Here is a 19,691-nt window from a genome sequence, read left to right as displayed (position 1 = left end):
AGGAAAGGGTCCAGTTTTTCTGTATTTGGCTGGGGTAGGACAGTTATGGCCAATAAGGTTTTCTGTTATTAGGTTACCTTTTTTCTATCCTTCAGCTAGGGAAAACAGGCTTTTCTTGGAGCTTTTATCATCTGTGACTGTTCATGGCACTGGGCCGGAGGCTTTTGCTGTGCCCTGCCTGAGATAGGAAGGGAATAAAGAAACCTGGGAACTTACCATCATGTCATTCCTCAAGTCCCAAGACCCTACGCAGCCCAACTTCTTTCTATCTTTCAAAATATTCCTATGCTCGTTTTCTGTGCTATGTTCAGGGGTTTTTAGGAACGACCTGGAGGAATGGGATCACTTCATTTTAGTGGAACTGAAAGTCTCCTTAAAAGGCCGTTTTTAAACACTTGGTTAGTTTACTACCTGGAATCTCCCCCACGTTGTCAAAAGTCATGAATCTTGTACTTCAGCAATTTACAACCTAGACTTTGCCCTGAACAGATGCATAGTTAAGATACATAAACAGACAAATCAAATGCATACATAATAAGAAGAAATAACAGCACCCTAAATTTCTATGAGGTTTCATGGTTTGCAATGCACTGTATATATATATATATATATATATATATAAAATATACACACACTCATATATTTACTAATTAAATGTACACATTTACTATATAAAGTATATTTATATTAATATATACATATATATTACTCTCAACAATGTTGCAAGGTAGGTGGAGTATATTGTTATTAAAAAAAAATAAAGCCTGTTTGGTTAAGGTTCTTGCCTGAGGTTGAAAAGCTAGTAAGTAGCAGTGTTACAATTTTCGTGAATTTTAGCCCTGGGCTCCTATTACCAAACCACACTACCTAGAGTAAATGATCCTTTGTCCTATTAGAAATCTCATGCTTTACAAGTAATCATGGAGCATAATTTTGCCTTTTTGAGGTACAGGGGCTTACGGGTTTTGGAGTCAGATTCAAATTCAAATTCCAGCTCCACCATGTATTAGTTATGTAATCTTGGAAAAATTACTTAACCCTCTGTACCTCAGTTCCTTCAACTGTAAAATGGGGATAACAATAATAATATTTACTTGAAAAGTTTGCTGTCGATAATCACATTTAAAGCAAAGTGTCTGGCATATTGTAAGCACTCAATAAATGGTAACTATTATTATTATTATTATTATTATTAGGGCTGAATAAACAAAGCCAAGAAAAATCCACCTCTCTGCATTTCCATAATGAGGAAGTACTGATTCAGAGTCAAAGCTTTCAAAAGCAGGGAGGGTGCACCTGCCCATTCCTGTTTGGTTTTGTAGCATCTCACGTGTTGCTTAATAACCATTGGCATCTCTGTAATTTAGAACTGGAAGGAACTTAAAGGTCATCTATTTTAAGCTTCTCATTTTATAGATAAGGAAACTGAGGCTGGGAGAGTTGAATACCATTCCTGTTATACCTGGTAAAGCAGATAAAGAGTGAGCAGGAAACAGTATAGAAAGACACTCCAGATTCCAGAAAGAAAAAGATTTAGACCCATAAAACCTGAGGGAGCAGGTCCAAAAGGTATCAACACTCCCCTACAGTCTGGGCTCCATAAGGGAGGGAAATGCCTACATGCCATTCTCATGGAGATCTACAAGGGGGTAGCTCAAGGTAGGCAACCAATGAGAAGGGCCCTGGCCTGCAGAAGTGCTGAAGGCTACACTGGGGAGCACTTGCTGCTGCGAGAGGCTACTTTTAGGAACTTCAGTGGGGCTGAAAGAAGGAGGTGGCGGATACAGAGGAAAAGCTATTATTGTTAATACTGCCTATCCAATCCCTAATAGTAGGTCATAATGGTGAGCAAGTATCATCCAGCCAGCCAGCAAACAGGTATTTAAGAGGTAATGTGCCCCAAACCACACAGGAGATATAAAAAAGTAGAAAACATTCAGATCCATATTCTTTGGTAGTAGTTATGCTTTCACTCATTTCTTAAACTGGTCTTAGTAGCAATTTCCAGAAATATCTCATGTGGACATTTTTTTTTTTTTTGGCTTGAAAATGATGAAAATAGATTTTTTTTAAAAAAAATGATGAGAAAGAATATTTTTTGTAATTCAGTATCTCATAATAACATGTTTTGACAGTTTACCCTAACTTTTATATTGGCTGTTAGCTAGAACAGTCAGTAAATTAGCAAGGCCTTTTCCACTAGGTCTTTTTTACAATTATAATTATAAATGTAGTCTTTCTTACCCTTATCTGAAAGTGAATTTAGCATAAAAGTACATTTTTAAAGCAGTTTTTTATAGATTCTCAAGTCTGAGAGAGGAAATTTTGACTTCTGCTATCTTGCCTCTGTCTAGTTTCAGGCTTCTAAGAACAAATTGAAGTGAAAAGAATACATATGAGACGTTGAATAAGGGTGAATGCTAAGCTATAGTTGCATGCAACAGCTATTAAACATCTCAAAAAGACATCAAAAGCAGTCCTAAAATTATGTTGTTGTTGTTAGAGAAATGTTGTTAAGTGGAGAACAAAGGCGGTTTATAAAATAGTTATATATAACTGTAATGAGAGCTTATCTTTTACAAAAATGCACATGTAGGTGTATGTGTATACAGAGGAAAACTCTGGAAATTTATCCCAAATATTAAAACTAATTTTTTTCCCTGGGTCCTGGGATTTCATGGGATTATTATTTCTGTTCACTTAATTTCTAATTCTGTATTTTCGAATTTCCTTACAATGAAGATATATTTGGTCAGAAGACTAAAGGTTTTCTTTTATTTTGATTAATGCTTACTTAAATGTTACAGAGAATTGAATTTGGAGCGGAGGGAGGACCAGCGCAAAGTCCAGAATGATTGCAAATGACAGGTTCTCCAGGTTGAACAGAATATGGGGGCAGGAGTTCATCTGATACTGGAGTGGGGTTTTGTTTGTTTGTTTGTGTGTGAGTTCTTTTTCGTTGTGTGGTGACAATGCAATCACAGAAGAATAATTTGCAGTTGTTCTGAAAACTGAATTTTTCCCCCCTTGCTTCTAGAGACCCCTCTCTGAGAAATTAAGGTCTAGGCTTGAAGCAATTATGCACTGGGTAGGAAGGGCAAATGCAAAGTAAGGAGGGAACATAAAGATCTCTGCCCTTAGAAGTACTATTCTCCTCTCCTTGGTTAAATTTGGTTGAATTTAAATTCTCTTATTTGTTTATTCTCTTTCTTTTAACAAAAACCTAGAGCACTTTCTCTACCCTGATTAAACTATGGGAGAGAAAAAGAAAAGTCAGCCCTGACCTAGGAGCTAACAATCCAGTTGAGTAAACAAGGCACATATTGGAAAAGTCAACTAAAAGTAGGGGGGCAGTAAGCACTTAGGCATTAAGTGACTCACAAAGAAAAGTCCTACAGCAGTTAAGGAGTGGCTGGTAACTTTACTGTGGTCACGGTCTAGATCAGCACTGTTCAACAGAACTTTCTACAGTGATGGAAATCTTCATTCTGTGCTGATTAGCACAGTAGCCGCTAGCCACATGTGATTATTGAGTACTTGAAAAGTGGTTAGGAGAACTGAGGAACTGAGTTTTTAATTTTATTTAATTTAAATAGCTACATACAGCTGGTGACTACCATATCGAAAAGCGCAGGCCAAGATCTAGAGGGCATCAATAGTTAAAAGTAGGACTTGTTACTCGAAGGAAGAGAAGAATTTGAATAGCTGAGAATAAAGAAAAGATTCCAGCAGAAAAAGCATGAATGAGTTGTGCTCAATTCACATTGAAAGTGTGAAAGCGTTTGGATGCGGGTGTGTGAAAGTGCGGGTGTTTGGATGGGAGACTGTTATGGGTTGCTACCCTGGGCAGACCATGCAGCTGAGAGTTAGGATTTGAAGCTGTAGGTAATGGGGAGTCATTGGTTTCTTTCTTCCTTTTTTTAATTGAGGTGTAATTGACATATAACATTATATTTGTTTCAGGTGTACAACATAATGATTCAATATTTATATAATTATTTCTGATTAGTGGATAATAATAGCTTTTACCATGTGCCTGGGATTACGTTGACCGCCTTGTATGGATTATCTGATTTAATTATTGTAACAGACTTTTGAGAGGAATGAAGATTCATTTGGTGGCACTGTAGGGATAAGAGATCAAAGGCAGGTAGGAGAAGCAATTATAATCTTGGGATATATCAAAGGTACTGATGAAGGTAAAGGATGTAGAAGTTAAAAAGCCTCACTTAAGACATTAGGAAGTTAGACTCAACAGAACTTGACGACTGACTAGGTGTGGAGGCTGAATGAAACAGTGAGTGAAACAATCTGTATCCCTAGGGATACGGATGAGGACAAAATCCTGGGGAGCGTCAATGATTCTGGGGTGAATGAAGGCAGCGACTTAGCAAAGGATCTTGAGAAGGATGTACATGGGTGGCAATGGAAACAGGTTAGTGGAGTCAAGGAATCTGGTAGAGGAAAGGTTTTCAAGAGTCCTACAGTTAAGTAAAAACTGGGAGACTTAAGATAATGCTGACAAAAACTGAGGAGTCAAGGGGAGGAAAGTCGGTATTGGAAGGGAAATATGAATTCTATTTTGGACATGTTGATTGAAGGTAATGAGTCCTCTGGATGATGTTTTGCTGGCTGGAGGGAAATGTTAAGCTGGAATTTATAAGGCAGTTGAGGGCTGGAGAGGGGCAATTATAATGTGCTCTCCCAGGTCAGCAGGTAAAGCGAAAAGAGAAGGTTGAGGATAGAACCTGGAGCGAATGTCCACCCACAGGGAGGGCTAGATAAGAAAGAAGAACCAGCAAGGGAGAGGGGGTGACTGAGCCATACCATGCCCTGGAGGTCAAGGGAGAATTTTAAAGGTGAAAGTGAGTCAAAATTTTCACGTGTTACACTGAAGTCAAGGAAGAAAAAAGACCTAGAAAAGAGTGACTGAGCTTATCAAGGAGACCCTTGGAGAAAAGGGAGAAACAAGTGTAGAGGATTCGTCTGGGCAGTTTGGCAGTGAAAGGACTGAGAGGAGAAACGAAACAGCTTGAGGGAGGTTAAATGAAGATCCCCCCTAAAACCCCCAGGTAGGTCAAACCCACTCAGCCTCGAAGCAGAAAGGAAGAACCCAGTGCAAAAGGAGGAAGATCTGGCCAGAGGTGAGATGAAGCCAGCAGGCCCAAGGGTTGGAGGCTTAGGAATGGAGAAGGGACTCCTGTTCCTTTGGGTACTTGACAACAGTTCAGAAAACGGATGGTACAGACAGAAATACTTTGAGAAGAGTGGGAGAGGGTGTTGGAGCTGGATGTTTTTTATCTTCTCAGTGAAGCAGGAATCAGGGCCATCTGCCAAGAAAGAGGGGAGATAGGAAAATAGGTTAGGTGGGGAGGACAAAGGAGATATGTAACAGCAACAGCTGGGGTGCCTTTGAGAATCACCAAGAAATGAATAAAAGGACTGGGGGCTAGCCCAACGTTATTCCACGACTTTAAGCTGCCATCTCAGATTTACTTCTGGGAACTGACAATGGTAACAATCACCACTACCATTTATCATGTGGCTATCATGTGCTTATTATGGGCATTTTACATGTATTATCTCAATTTTCCTAAGAATGTAATGAAGTATATATTCCAGTTACTTCCAAATTATAAAAAAAGGGAATTGAGGCTCAAAAAGGTTTTGCCTTAAAAAAAAAAAAAAAAAAAGATGGCCTACTATGTTGCCAGGCACCGTTCTGGGCACAAAAAAAGACAGGCAAGGGGCCTGCCCTCGTGGAGTTTTTATTAAAGTAGTGCAGATAGAGAAGTAAGTGAATAAATGAATGAGATAATTTCAGATTTTAATAAGTGGTGTGAAAATAAAACTGGTGATATCATAGGTGCTATAATAAATACGATACAGCAGTGAAGGAGGGCGTACGGAAGGTAAAGGCTATATTAGTGTGGTCAGGGGAGGACCCTCTGAGGGGACACGGGAGCTGAGACCTTTAGGATGAGAAAGGTGGAAGAGTTTTCCAGACCAAGGGAAGGCTAAGTGCACAGGCCTTGAGGCAGTGACTGGCTCGGCCCTTGGAGGAACTAAGGGGAGCGCAGCTGCAGCTTAGCGAGCAGAGGGCTACAGGCCACGGTTAGAGGCGCCCCAGCAAGGCAGGCTTTACACAAAGCGGGTAACTTCCGGTTCGATGGAGTCGGGCGCCTCGAGGCAGGGGCCACGCAACTTCTTTCCGTTCCGCGAAGCTGCCCGCACAGGGCACGGGAGTGAGGCAACCGGTCAGGAAGGTTTCTGGCCCAGGGGCCAAGGGGCCAGGGCGTCGGGGGTGGGGAGTGTGACCTCCGGGTGTCGCAAGCGTCAAGGCGGCACCGCCGGCCGCCCGGACGCCCTCCCGGCGCGAGCCCGCGCGCTAGCCAGCAGCCCCCGCCCTACTCCGCGCCTTTAACTCGCGGTAGCGACCCCCGCTAGCGGCACCACCCACTGCCCGGCCCGGCTGGGTTTTCCGTCCGGGGCGGCCAGTCCGTCTTCCAAAACTTCGGAACGACGGTACCCCCAGGTCTGATGGGGAGATAAAATAACTTATGGCCAGAGCGCAGTCCTATGGAAAACAGACCTTTCGACTTCTGTCTTGTTTTCCCTCATATCTTTCCAAAAACGACTTCTTTCCCGATATGCTCTCTAACGCACCCCCTCCAACAGCGAGACTGTTGGTTTGGCCCCTAGGCCCGGATTGGCTGAAGGTTTACGCCGCGGCCAGGGATTGGAGGACGTCGGTTCCTTACGTATGCCCCGCGCCTATTGGCTCGTTTTCCCAGTTTCTGGGCGGGGTGTGACGGGACGGTTTCCACCCTCTTGTTTACGGAGCGCGCAGTTGTAGCGCTCTCGGAGCGCTGGGGCTGTCTCCAAAGTTCCCTATTTAGCTCCTCGGACCAATTGGGTCCTTGCTCCACCCTCGCCCTCTCCCTCGCACGCCTCCCGCGTGATACCGCCCACACCTTTAGAGCTGACGACCGCGCGGCGTTCCTCCGCCCGCGCTCGCTCGGCTGCTCCCCCTCCAGGGTGCGCTTGGTACGGCCCGCGCCGCCTACTTCCCTCGCTGGGGTGGCTGCCCCCCTTCGGGTCGGCGGCGCTTGGTGCCGCCCCGGAGAACCAGGTCATCGGTCGGTTCCGGTGAAAACAAAAACAATCGTCGGCGCCGCGGCGGGCTGCTGAGCGCGGCGAGCGGGAACGCAGGGTCGGGGTCGAGGGGCGAGCAGGAGTGCGGCGACGCGTCGGGGGCCGGGGCACCATGGGGCAGGCGGGCTCGGGCTGTGCGGGGCTCCCGCGGCGCCGCGGCTAGCGCGCCTGCCGCCTCGGTCGCCTCAGCCGCCCGCGCCGCCCGCCTGGGGGACGAGGAGCAGGACGCGGCCTCGGCCGGGCCCGGGCCGAACGGCTGCGGACACCCGGGCGCCGGGGAGCCGAGCACCGCTGCCGCCGCCTCCGGGATGGATCAGTGCGTGACGGTGGAGCGCGAGCTGGAGAAGGTGCTGCACAAGTTCTCGGGCTACGGGCAGCTGTGCGAGCGCGGCCTGGAGGAGCTCATCGACTACACGGGCGGCCTCAAGCACGAGATCCTGCAGAGCCACGGTACGGGGCCCGGGTGGGCGCGCGGGGCAGGCCCACCGCCCGCGCCACTCAAGCCATGGCGGGCCGAGGGGTGCATCGGGAGGGCCCGGCCGCCACCTCCCCCGTGGCGCCGAGACCCCCAGGCCGCTGTGACTTTTTCTCCTCTGCTCGCCCGGTTTGCTTCGAAGCTGCCCCGACCTCCTTGTTAATTAGGAGTGAGCGCGAACACACCGGGAAACCCATCCCGGCGCCGCGGGCTGCGGCGGGGACAGAAGTGCGTGCGGGCCGGGCCGCCGCACCTGCCACCTCCGCCTCCCTGGGTTGGGTGCCGCTTGCCCCGCCCGGCCCGGGGGTCTCCCGGCGTCCCCGCGGCGGGGGTCCCTCAGGCCAGTGGAGCTGCAGTTGCGTTGGACCCGGGGGTCTGGGCGATAAGAGGGTCAGTGCAGGGAAGCCCCCCTCCTCCCCTGCTCCGTAATCCTTGCCGGGGGACTGACTTTTCCTCTTTTTTCCTAATTAGAAAGTCGGGTGTTATTCTTAGCTGTGGGTTAACAGGACAGCCGCTCCTGCAACTTCATAATTTGGCTGCTGTGTGGAAGCAGCTCGTCTCCAGCTCCGCGGCTGCACTGACATGATTCCGAGGAAACTAGCTGGATCAGACTGTTCAGCTCCCCTAGCGTAGCCGGGGATGAGACTCAGGAAGCTCAGGCAACTCTCCTGAAGCAAATTGTGGCACAAGTTCTTAGTTACTTGCTTTACCTGGTCAAGTTTTCACTTGTTTTCCTCTTAGAAAACAGATTTTCTCTAGGAGGTGTTTTACCTAGATTATTTTATTGTTATCCTGGGCCCTGGGGGCAGATACTTTGCCAGAGTTAACTTGTGGAAGCTGATTGGGTTTTTGGTTTTGGTTTTTAAATAACATTAGAGGTTTAGGATCCTTAGATTAACATATTCGCACTGATGATTCCTTCTGATCAAAAAGTAAAGGACTTTGTTTAATGGATTTATTCAAAACTTCTCAAACTTTTGAAAAGAAGGTTTGGTAGCTGGGGTGAAATGCACATACTTGTGGCCGGTGAGATGAAGGCAGTGGCACCAGCTGGGCTTTTTTTTTTTCTTTTTTTTCCTCCTCCTTCTACACCTTCCTTTCCCACACTGCTTTCAGTTGAGAGAGAAGTGCTAGTCCATGATGAGGGAGTCTAATAACATCATCTCGTTCTGGACACAGCAGCAGTCACTTTTAAACTTTGGGGAAGAAGCAAATCTGTAACTATGGTGGGGAAAGGAGTTGAGTATTAATATGGCAAAATGAACAGACCTAGATGGCTGCTTGTGAAGGGGAAGTGGAAAGGGGGCGGGAATCCTGGGGAGGCTCTGGTGAATTTGGTTTTGGAAACGTGAGATAAAGCTGAAGGGCTGAGGAAGATAGAGTCAAGGGCTTAATCTTTCCTGGCGGCTGAAAATGCATAGATGGAGTTGGGGAGAAAAGTAAGGTCTAGGATGGTTTCCTGGTGTCATTTCTACAGAGGAGAGTGAAGGACGTCACTGAGGCTGCAGGGAGGAAAGGCTTTAGGGTCTCACTACAACCTTGAACTCTGGGAGAATGGAGGGCCACCCAGGAGCCAGCAGTAAAAGAAAAGGGCAGGGGCTTAGACAAAGAGAGGTTGGTCAGGTGGTATTTGGCTTTTGGGAATCAGTGACCCTTTGTGCTTGTGGTTTCATAGAGCTGTTAAACTAGATTACAGGGAGTTGGGACGAAAAATGTGCAAACTGAGATGTAAGGGATGGAAGGTGTGTCCCTCCCCACCGCTGGAGAGGAAATCTTTGTCTTGTTAAAGGCTGGAAGGAGAAGAATGAGTGAAGGGTGTAGACTTGGAGAGGTGGAAGGAACGTTTCCTTTTTAGGGAACAGGTTAGAGATTGAGGGGTTGGATAGGCAGAGTTTGAGAGAAGATGGAAAGTAAACTACTTTTCTTCCATGAGAGAGACAGACAGGGTATTAACTGAAGGGGGATGTGATTGTGAGCCTCGTTTTAGGGAATTAGGGCCCATCCAAGTTGGATAAAATAATTGGGAGAAATTGCTGAAGCAGGGATTTCTTTTAGATGTCTTTGCTTGGTGCTGGAGAACTTTTCAAGGAATTTATGGTCTGGGGGTATTAGCCATACGGTATGCCATGATGAATTGTCTGTGTTCCCCTTTCAACCTCTTGTCTACCAAATTGCAGTCTTATATTGGTATTGCTTTGATTTTCTTTAATAATAGGATTAAGGGACGAAAAGCAGTTATAAAACATGAAAGAAAAATAAATACCACAAGTGCCAGGTCTAGTTTCCAAAATAAAATCTTTCTGATGTATTCTTATGTGTGAAGATAAACATCACGCTTTGGTATCTGGGTTATGGAATTTTTCAAAGCAGATAATTTCTAAAGTTCTCTGCAGGCCATGTGGCGGGTGTTACATTGAATCTTAAATATGCCTCTGTCAGTCATATCTACTGAAATCTGAATTTGGAACTCCATTTTCAAGTTTAAAGGGAAGCTTTCAGAGCTTTGGAATGTACCTGTTTGGGCTAGTGATCTGGTAGGCTCCTACGACCTGGGAGAGGGGCTCCTTTTGGGACCCCATATCAGGGCTTTGAATCTCGTTCTCTGGGCTTATTTGTGGTAATATTCTTGTAAGAATGTGATATGAATAAAGTAGAATCTTGGGGATCATACAAATACCCCAACATTGCATCATACTCATGGTGAGTGACGACCTGATTCAGAAGAGTTCTTTAGCTGGTGTTAGGGGATCAGTTCAGTTTTGAGGATGAATTACATTTTCTTATGTTTAAATTTCTTTTTTCTAAGGTTGTGAGCAGATGACGATACTAAATGAGAGTAGTTAGGATAGTTTGTGATGGAAACTGATCATGCGTAAATGGAGTATGGTTAGTAAGCCCGTTGACAACCCTTATCTGCTCTCACCACCCACATTCCAGATGTGAACACTGCCCAAAGGGGGCTCGCCTGGCTTCTGGCCTGGAAGTAGTCCTACAGTGAGCCCTAAAATCTCTTTCATCTGCTGTAAATCGCCTTTATATAGCCTAGAATTCTGTCATACAAACTTTCTCCAATTAGCCATTTCTTTTAAAAATGCATTTTCTTAATTCATATACCTTTGGGAGAATGAGGGTGGTGTGGGACAGCCACTCACACCTGGTGAATTAGTTTGTGCTCTGCTGTTTAATCCACCCCTAACCAAGTCCATCCTGGGACAAGGAAACTCTTGTTTTGATGGAGGTGTCAGGCCTGTGGCAGAGGAATAATTTCAGAGTATAAGGCTCTGGGAGATAAGTGCGGGGCCTTTGACTGCCTGTTGTAGCCATTTGGGGGGGTTTCGGTGGTTCAGGGGCAACAGAGTAGTAATAGAAGTATGAAGAGGAGAATACTGACAAGGAGTTCTGCCAAAGCTTGATCCCTTCCTCTTCCTGGAGACTGACTCTGAAGGCTTTTCTTCCTGCCCTTCCAGCTGCCTTGGAGCACTTAGGGTGGTAGATGGGAGAATGGGGGAGTGATCCAGAGCCTGCAGAGGTTGCTGAGGTAAACGGGGTTCGAGATGACTGTTCATGGCAAGTGAAAGTATGTGGTGAGGTGTTGGTCTGGGAAAGGAATACCATTTTTTAGCTTAAATTTGCCAGAAGTTCAAGGATTGTACTGAGCTCTGATTCTTATCCGTAATAATTTTGATTAAACTCTAGGTGCTCTTAATTGCCCGAACTCTGAGAGGAGAGGAGAGCACTGTTGTCATTCAGTTGTACCAGACTTTCTGTGAGAGTTTCCTGTAGCGTGAAGTTTGGTCTGATTGAAGGTTCGGTGGGGTTGATGCTGTTCGTGGTCGTTCCCAGTGTCCCTTGATCTGATCTGGATATCGCACTGGTGTTTCTCTGACTTCACTCACATGTGTGCACTCTTATTTTTCAGATGGATTCATGATTTTGGTTAGGGAGATTTATCCTCATTCTAGGCAATGAGATTTGTGAAGTCATAGATTTGGTGTGTTAGGTATAATAAGCTACATACTAAAAATAAATTCGTAACGGGGGCTGGCCCCGTGGCTGAGTGGTTAAGTTCGCGCGCTCCGCTGCAGGGGGCCCAGTGTTTCGTTGGTTCGAATCCTGGGCGCGGACATGGCACTGCTCATCAAACCACGCTGAGGCAGCGTCCCACATGACACAGCTAGAAGGACCCACAACGAAGAATATACAACTATGTACTGGCGGGCTTTGGGGAGAAAAAGGAAAAATAAAATCTTTAAAAAAAAAATTCGTAACTGTTAAAATATTGTTTCACATATAGCTGAAATCACTATTCACATCAGTGGTATGGGAACCACACGTACTACACCACTTTGGAAAACCCTTGATTAACAGATAAATAGCATGGATAAATTTTGCTGATTTGACTTGTGATTACTTATATGCTTTTTAGCATTTTTTTTCTATTGGTGAATATATGTATATTTTGTTTTCCATTAGCACTTGTGTGGTAGAAGGGATAACAGAAAAGAATCATGTATTGCTGATATTCTAAATTCACATTTGGTAAAAGAAGATTAGACTGAAATAATTGAGTAACATTTTTATGACATGTTTAAATTGTACTTTGGAAAATTACAATCTTTTTAAGAGTAAAGGATGTGCCGTTTTATTATTATTATTTTTTTAGGCTATTATTAAATGGAGTTCTAATGTAGTTTCTGAAAGTGATTCTCAGGGAGTTTTCTAAATTTTAATTTTACTTATTTTGAGTAGATAATGTATTCAGAACATTATAAATTCAAATGATAAAAAAGGATACCCAGTAAAAAATATCTTCCTCCCTCTCTTTTTTATTCTTGGACCACCTAGTTGCCTACCTCACAGACAAAGATGCTAGTTTCCAGGAGAATTTTTAAGAGAATTCAGGGAAATGGTAATTTGTCACTTTGTTTTTACTTTGAAAGGGATTGGACATGTCTTTTTACTTACTGTGATTCAGGCTTAGTATTATCTCAGTTTACAAGGTGGTAAAGACACCGCCATTTGTGGCAGTGATCAACACATATATTAGCATCTAAGACTCTTCTTGTGTGTGTGTGTGTGGTCTCACTCCTAGTAATAAAACATTTAAACCAGGATCCTCTACCTTTCTTTAATTTTTGGTGAATCAAAGAGAATTTAGTTACTAGTTGCAAAACTGCTTCCTTTTTTTAAATTTGAAGGTGACAAATGAAAAGGTAAGTAGGCAATTGAGCATGAAAAAAACCCACCAGATTTTTAACTAATTTCTGTGGTACGATATTTTATCACTAGACAGAAATCAGAGGTCCCGGGTTCGCATGTTTGGTCTAACTTTCCATTGTAGAATTTGGGTTATATATATTATACATATGTATTGGAAAGTACGCTTATTTGTATATATATATAAATTCTCTGTGCTTTTCAGAGCCTCCCAATGTTGAATGTATGGTGTTGAATGAGTGTAAAAGGATCAGGGTTTGGTGGACTACTGATTTGTTTACTTTTTCAGCATTATTCTTCTGTGTACTTGGAGTAGGCTGCATAGCCTGGTCTTTTTATTTGTTAAAAATAACAAATATTTGTTAACCAAACTCTTTGCTAAATACTAATGAGATGATTTTGAGAGAATAATGACTAAGTTTTGAATTGAGTAAAATTTGACATCTGCATTTATCATTTAGCCTGGAAAATAGCAGATAAGTAGGTCAGGAAAATTTGGATGGATAACAGCAGCCGTTGTTGAAATACCCTAGGAGGAGAATAGACCAGCTACCAGGTTGGTTGGGCTATTCTAGATGATGGGAATAATAGGTTAGTGATGGTGTTTACAGTTAGGTTTAGAAGCAGATTTAACTTTGTCATTCCTTTCCAGGCCCATGTAGGAGATAATTCTTTGTTATTTGGCACTTTATTCATTCAGACTAGTATATTACTCAGTATTCTTTTGGTTGCAGGTGGCAAAACTAAAATGGAATTTGTTGACTCATAACTAAATAGGCTGAGGTTAGGCCAGCTGGCTCCAGGCGCACAGAGGATGTCATAAGGACTGGTCTTTTTCTCTCCCTCCCTCAGCTGTGCTTTCCATGGTTGGCTTCATTCTCAGTGGAGCTCATGTCATCCTTATACTGCTAGTGATCCCAAAGAAAGGAACATGCCTTTTTTCTGTATTTCCAGCAAAATTACCAAGGCGTGTCATTATTGTCTTGCATTGGGTCATAAGCCTCTCCTTGAATCAGAACCTGGGACCACAGCATGGGGTCCATTCACCACCTTGGGCTGTGCTTACCCTGTGTCAGGAGATGTATGACCATGTGATCCACTATTGCTCAGATAGAGGAGAGAGTTCTAGAAAGGAAAACTTGCACCCGGACAGAAGTGACAGATATCTATTATAGTTGAGCAGCTACATATTAGATCACTAACAGTGTTCTTTGAGATGTTTTCTTGACTGGCCTGACCTTTATTTGTCAGCTTTTACCTTGCCTCCACTGTAATGTTCTTATAATTCAAATACTGAGTTAGTACGACAATCTGTAGACTAGAGAATACAACTTGATTAATGTTACCTTTAGAAACTTTAATGCTTGGCATAATAAAATCATTTTCCTAAGGTTATTTTATCTCTTAAATAGTTTCTTCCTCTGGATGATAACATTGGTGAGGGAGAAACTTGCCAACACTTCTGTGATACTATCATATTAGAGCTAATAGAGAAATTTCCATTGTTGTTTTGTCTTAGTCTCTTAGTTGTTAGGATAGTGAAAATGGTGTAACAAACTATTCACTTGGGATATTAAAACTGACTTGTTTTTATTTTGGGTCCTGCTTCATCATCTGTAAATCTTTGAAAATGACCCCAAAATGTAGTTTAGGAGAGAATGTGGAGGGTCGTGGCCCTCAGCTGTGTACTTGGAGCCCTATGGTACTCCATGTAACTCCCAGAAGTTGATAGATACCAGGGAGATGATGCTCTCTAAACTGGACATTTCTCTGAGAGCTCCAAGAGTTTGTAAAAGAGTTGCGGAAACTTCAGGTCTTCCTGTTAGATTAGGTGTTAGTCTAACATCTCAAAGAACAGAGACTAGAATCGAGTAGGATTTGAAGCTTTTAGAAATATGCTTTCACTTTGGGTTTGGTGATTGTATGGCTGAGCTCTAAATGGTTTTTTGGGAACATTGTTTGGAGAGTCCATAAGGCTTGTATTGCCAAGCCTTTCTCCACTTAAGATTGAGGCCTGAATAGTAATTTCTTCTTGTCCTGGTGCACAGTGTCTGGCTGTGTGTTATGTTTGATGAGTTTGCTATTTCTGTGGACTCCATATAGATTTAATATCTTATTTTTGATATATGAAGACGTCTGGGAGGAGATAAGGAGACCTCTTTTAAAAGAAACACTTTACGTGGCCTCTGTCCTCCAGGAACTTGGAGGCTCGTTGAGGTGATGAGTCGAGTCTGCACTTGTGGAGTAGAGCGCAAAATTTTGTCCTTGAGATCTGAGTTTGAGTCCTTGCTTTGCCACTTTGCTGGTTCTACAATATTGCTTAGCCTGTTTCTTCTTCTGTAAACTGATAACTTACATCACAGGCTTAGGTGAATTAAATAGATAATAGGTGTGAACTGGCTTTGAAATCTGTAAAATGAGGTATATTTGTTATTGTTAAGGTCTGTGCCTTTGAACAGTGTGAAGCACTGTTTTAATTGAGACATTTTGACTATTTAGGTATCTTTGTTACCGGTATATGTTAACTACCACTCTGTGCCCAGTGGTCTGCTTAGCACTGTAAGGAGTACTTAAAAGCTGTAAGAGTCTTCAAGGAACTTTAGTTGGATAACGAGACAGACTTTTACATTTGAGAGGGGACAACACTCTGGCCATGGCACAGTATAGATAACACTGCTTCTGGTTGGTAGAAGTGCTAGCAGTTCAAAGAAATGGGAAGAGAAGGAGCCCTTAGAAAGAACTGCTTGGGGGAGGGATATTTTGAATGAACTTTAGAGCACCTGGTTGATAGTTATTAATCACCAATTATATGTGGAACTAGGCCAAATCTTGTGGGAGTTACAAGCAGTCATTCTCACGCTTTAAGAATTTTCCATCTAGTTAGGGGAGATGAGACTGGTATGTTTTTCACAAAGAAAGTAACAGTGCCCTGTAATGCAAGGCCATGTATATAGGCCAAATGCTGATTGAGTGGTACAGACAAGAAGGGCTAGGATTTGAGACAGGGAGAGACTCTTCTAACCGCTGGGAAGTTTCAGTAACAGAGATTGAATGTGGATGGTAGCAGATAGGATGGGGTGCCAGGAGAGGAGGTTGGCAAGAACAAAAGTGCAGAGGAGTGGGAGTACGAGAGGCATTCTGGGAATGATGAAGGACCAAAGTGTGGAGAAGTGGGATGAAAGAATTAGAATTAAATTGGAATCAGGTTTTATAGAGTCATGGCTACCAGGAAAAGTAGTAGACTAGAAAGAAAATTCTGAATGACTTGGGTGGGGGGCATGTTTTGAACAGGGAAGGGACAGGGACATGATCTGAGACCAACTAACAGCATTTAGGTTGATTGGAGTTGGGAATGAGGTTTGGTTAGAGGCAAGAAGACTAGTTAAGGTTAAATGTTAACCTAGATCTGATGAGATAGGGACCTGTCTTTGGGTGATGGTGGTAGAGAGTAAAGGGAGCCATGCGTGGGATCTCCTGAGGGGAAGAATTACCAGGACTTGGTGCATGGATGGAGTTTGGCAGAATGGGAGAGAAGGGCTGGAAAAATCAAAGATTAACCCAAGATTTTGAGCAAGAGTGACAGGTAGACAATTATGGAACCAGGAGGAAAATAGGAAGTTTAGGAGAGGGGAAGGTAGAAATTTGAGTTTGATTTTAAATATGAAATCCACATTTAAATGCTAAAAGAAACCTTATCTGGTTCAGCCATTCATTTTAGAGATAGATAGATGCCTAGAGATTAATTCTCTATATTTTGAATTTGAAGGGAATGAATAGGCTCTCTAAAGTGGCTCTATCTTGCAGACCTGTAAAAACTTGTGCCTACATCGTCTTTTTCTTCTCTCTCTCCAGTTCTTGCCTCATAGTCTACTTTTTTGAAGCCTTGCCTTTCTTCCCTGTGTCAGTCATTTTGGTATAGCTCTCTGCCCCAGGAGCACTATTAGTCTGTACCATGTAATTTAGCTCTTAAATATATTAACTTCCTTTTTCTGTGTTTTCCTCCTGCTTAGCTTTGCAGCACACTAGGCTGCGATTTGGTGCAACGGATCAGAACACCTATCTGTGAATCTGCCTTTCTGTTCTGAAAGGTCAGGGGTTGACCAGCAAATACTGTGTAGATTTGCCAGCTATTAATATACTGAAAAAACTATTTTTTGTTTTCCGTGTGTACTGCCTCTAGGAAAAAATGAGCATGTTCTATTTGTACCTTTTCCTTCCTCCCCTGAGTAAATCTCTGTTGAGTAGCTGCTGTGTCCTGGGTGCTGAGGTAGCTCCTGACAAACCCAAAACTTCAATAGGACACAGTTTAGTTTGCTGCTCACGGTCTGAAATAGACCTTTTATTGTTTTTCTAATACTAACCTAACCTTTTCAAGTTGCAGGTTTTTCTGTTTTAACATTTTGCAAGCATGTCCATGTTCACCTTGTCAACAACTTCTTTACAGCCAATCTTAGACCTTTTATCCTTTATCTCCTTTCATTCCCACCCTCAATTTCTTAATCTGTAGGACACTTAATCTGTACCCTGCACACTGCTGACACAGGCATTCAGCACTCAGTAAATGTTAATTGAATCTAAATGTCATGGTTCTCCCTTCCTTATGACTGTAGCTTTTTTTCCTGTTTTGTCTTTGTCTGGTTTCATTTTGTTTATTTTAAGATATTAAGACTTTTTTTTTCCCCCTAAGAGTGGGATAATGTAAAATTTTTTCCTCTTATAGCCTTCTTTTGGCTTTTTCTATTTTAATTTTTTTTAAAAGAACTAATCTAGGATGAATTCTGGAGTACAGCTGTATTAGGTACAGTTTGGATTATCTTTACTAAATAGATTTCTTTGTATTTATCTACATCAGAACTTGTGTGCTGTTTTGCTTTCCACTTAATTCCAAATTTAAGATCTCTGTCCATTTTATGAAGGTGGAGTTAACTTTTAATAAGTCAAAAGGGCTCAAATGCAATATATATAATATTTATAAACTTGGTTATTTAAAGTTTTTCCTGCCTCCACAATATTCATAAAAATATTAAGTCAAGTCTTAGTGATTTCTGGGAATCCTACTATTTACACCAAAATATTCTAGTCCTAGGTGAGTCCTAGTTCACCCTTTTTGGAAATTTGAATAATAATCATCATCATAGCATTACCGTTCTTTGTTGTCCTCACCATTTTTTACAGAGTGCTCTCAATTATGGTGGATCTCATCTCATGTGTAGTGGGTCTCATCTGATGTGTTTGACTCTCAGGCAACATGTACTTCGTGGTGTAGTTGACACCTCTAAGCTGCCTTTTATAGACCAAGTTAGAGCTTTTGATTATCTGCCCTTGAGTAGACATCAAGCTACAGCAATTGTAGTGCTGCCTACCAACCAGCTGTTTAGTTTTAGCAACACTTTCTTTAACAGTGTGTGTGCAATTATTTGAGGGTTTTTTTCTCCCAATGTGATAAAAATAAGTGACAGACTTGAAAATGCAAACACTGAGTAGGGATGGGAAACACAGTTTTCAATCTTGATGCCTTTCTTTTGGTTGTATTAGATGGCCCAAAGTGATTAGCAAATCTTGTCACATAGTTGGACATATGGTTGTCTTAAGCCATGTGATGAGTAACGAAGCAAAATAATTGAACAAATATATGTACAAGATGATAGAACTGTATTAAAGTTATTTATAAAACCAGTGTGTAATTAGGAATTTTATAATTTTTCACTTTGTGGGAACCAACACCCACTCGGGTAAGTATAAGTTTGCTCTCCCTTCCTACCTTCTGACTGGGGCACACTTTTATAGAAACACATCATACGCTAAAGTTGAGATGTATTTCATTTCTTTGACAAACCTTGGGATAGTTTTCTTTTACGAACCAGGAAACTGTGGCTCAAAACAGAAGCCTGTGAATTTTTATTCCAAGTCTTTACCTATATGTTTAAGGTTCATTTGGGGTGGGAGGGGCTGTTATTTGGAAAAGAGAAACAACTTATATCCGAGGGACTCTATTTTGTGAATATGTTGTATTTGAAAATTGATGTGTGTGTATTGACTTGTTTATTTATTTGGTGTTTGGAAAATTTAGGCTGCAGTGCTATTGCGCAGTACACACTAAACACCCTGTTAGTGAGTGGAGGATCAGCGAGCGGCTGGGTGTGAAACTGCTGGCAGTTTCAGCGAGTGTTGGTTCTGAGCAGAGTCTCCACCTCTTGGCTTGAAATTGAGAATATATAATGCACAATTTATTATTTTTCTGTTCATTCAGTAAATAGTTATTGAATTCCTAATATGTGCCAGTTACCATGCAAAATCCTGGAGATTAAACAATCATACTTCCTATCTTCAAGTAATTTCGTGGGGGTGATAGACAAATATTGACTATGAAATGTGAAACCCTGTTAGGGAAGTAGGTATTTATAATGCAATGTGAAACCCTGATGGAGAAGTACAGGATGCTGTGGAAACAAATATTTTTCTAATTTGTTGTTTCTGTGAAACTCATGGGCATAAATCCTGAAATGGCTAGGCAGTGAAGCCCAAGGGCAGTGCTTGAAGTCTTAGCTGGGCTTTGTAAAAACACTTTAGGAGTTAACTCAAATATGTTTTAGTTTGGCAAATGTCTGATTTTGTAGGAGACCATGACTATTCCAATTTCTGAGAATGTTGTGCTTAAAGTCTGTTTATAGGAGGTATTATTCTCTTGCATCAGAAGGATATTATCTTTAACTTAGACCAGCCATGTGTGTTGGTCCTTTGCTTGGATTTAAAATCTCTTATTGACATGCTAATTATTTTACCTGTTGAATCAAGTCATAATAAAAGCGACCTTAAAAAGTACTTTTGTGGTACAGCCACTCTG

General features: G+C 42.5%; 1 protein-coding gene and 1 long non-coding RNA gene across 4 annotated transcripts in view; one reads left to right on the top strand and one right to left on the bottom strand.

The window, feature by feature from the left end:
• Window positions 1-2,752: 2,752 nt before the first annotated feature.
• On the bottom strand, window positions 2,753-6,683 carry LOC139075711 (uncharacterized). The gene is made up of 2 exons (XR_011526403.1): window positions 6,593-6,683; window positions 2,753-5,330 (listed from the first exon to the last, which is right to left on the bottom strand). It is a non-coding gene; the product is annotated as an uncharacterized lncRNA (long non-coding RNA).
• A 285-nt stretch (window positions 6,684-6,968) lies between these two features.
• Window positions 6,969-19,691, top strand: part of RMND5A (required for meiotic nuclear division 5 homolog A) — a 62,885-nt gene continuing 50,162 nt past the window's right edge. The window contains exon 1 of one of the 3 annotated variants that reach the window (XM_070573687.1): window positions 6,969-7,605. In XM_070573687.1, the coding sequence (XP_070429788.1) occupies window positions 7,464-7,605 (142 nt within the window). In that variant the 5' untranslated portion in view covers window positions 6,969-7,463. The remainder of the gene's footprint in view (window positions 7,606-19,691) is intronic. The other 2 variants (XM_070573688.1, XM_070573686.1) reach the window with 2 other exon arrangements.

Source organism: Equus przewalskii, chromosome 14 (assembly GCF_037783145.1).
Source record: "Equus przewalskii isolate Varuska chromosome 14, EquPr2, whole genome shotgun sequence".
NCBI classification, from domain to species: Eukaryota; Metazoa; Chordata; class Mammalia; order Perissodactyla; family Equidae; genus Equus; species Equus przewalskii.
Note: the sequence above shows the minus strand (reverse complement) of the source record. Positions and strands in the feature narration are given on the sequence as shown.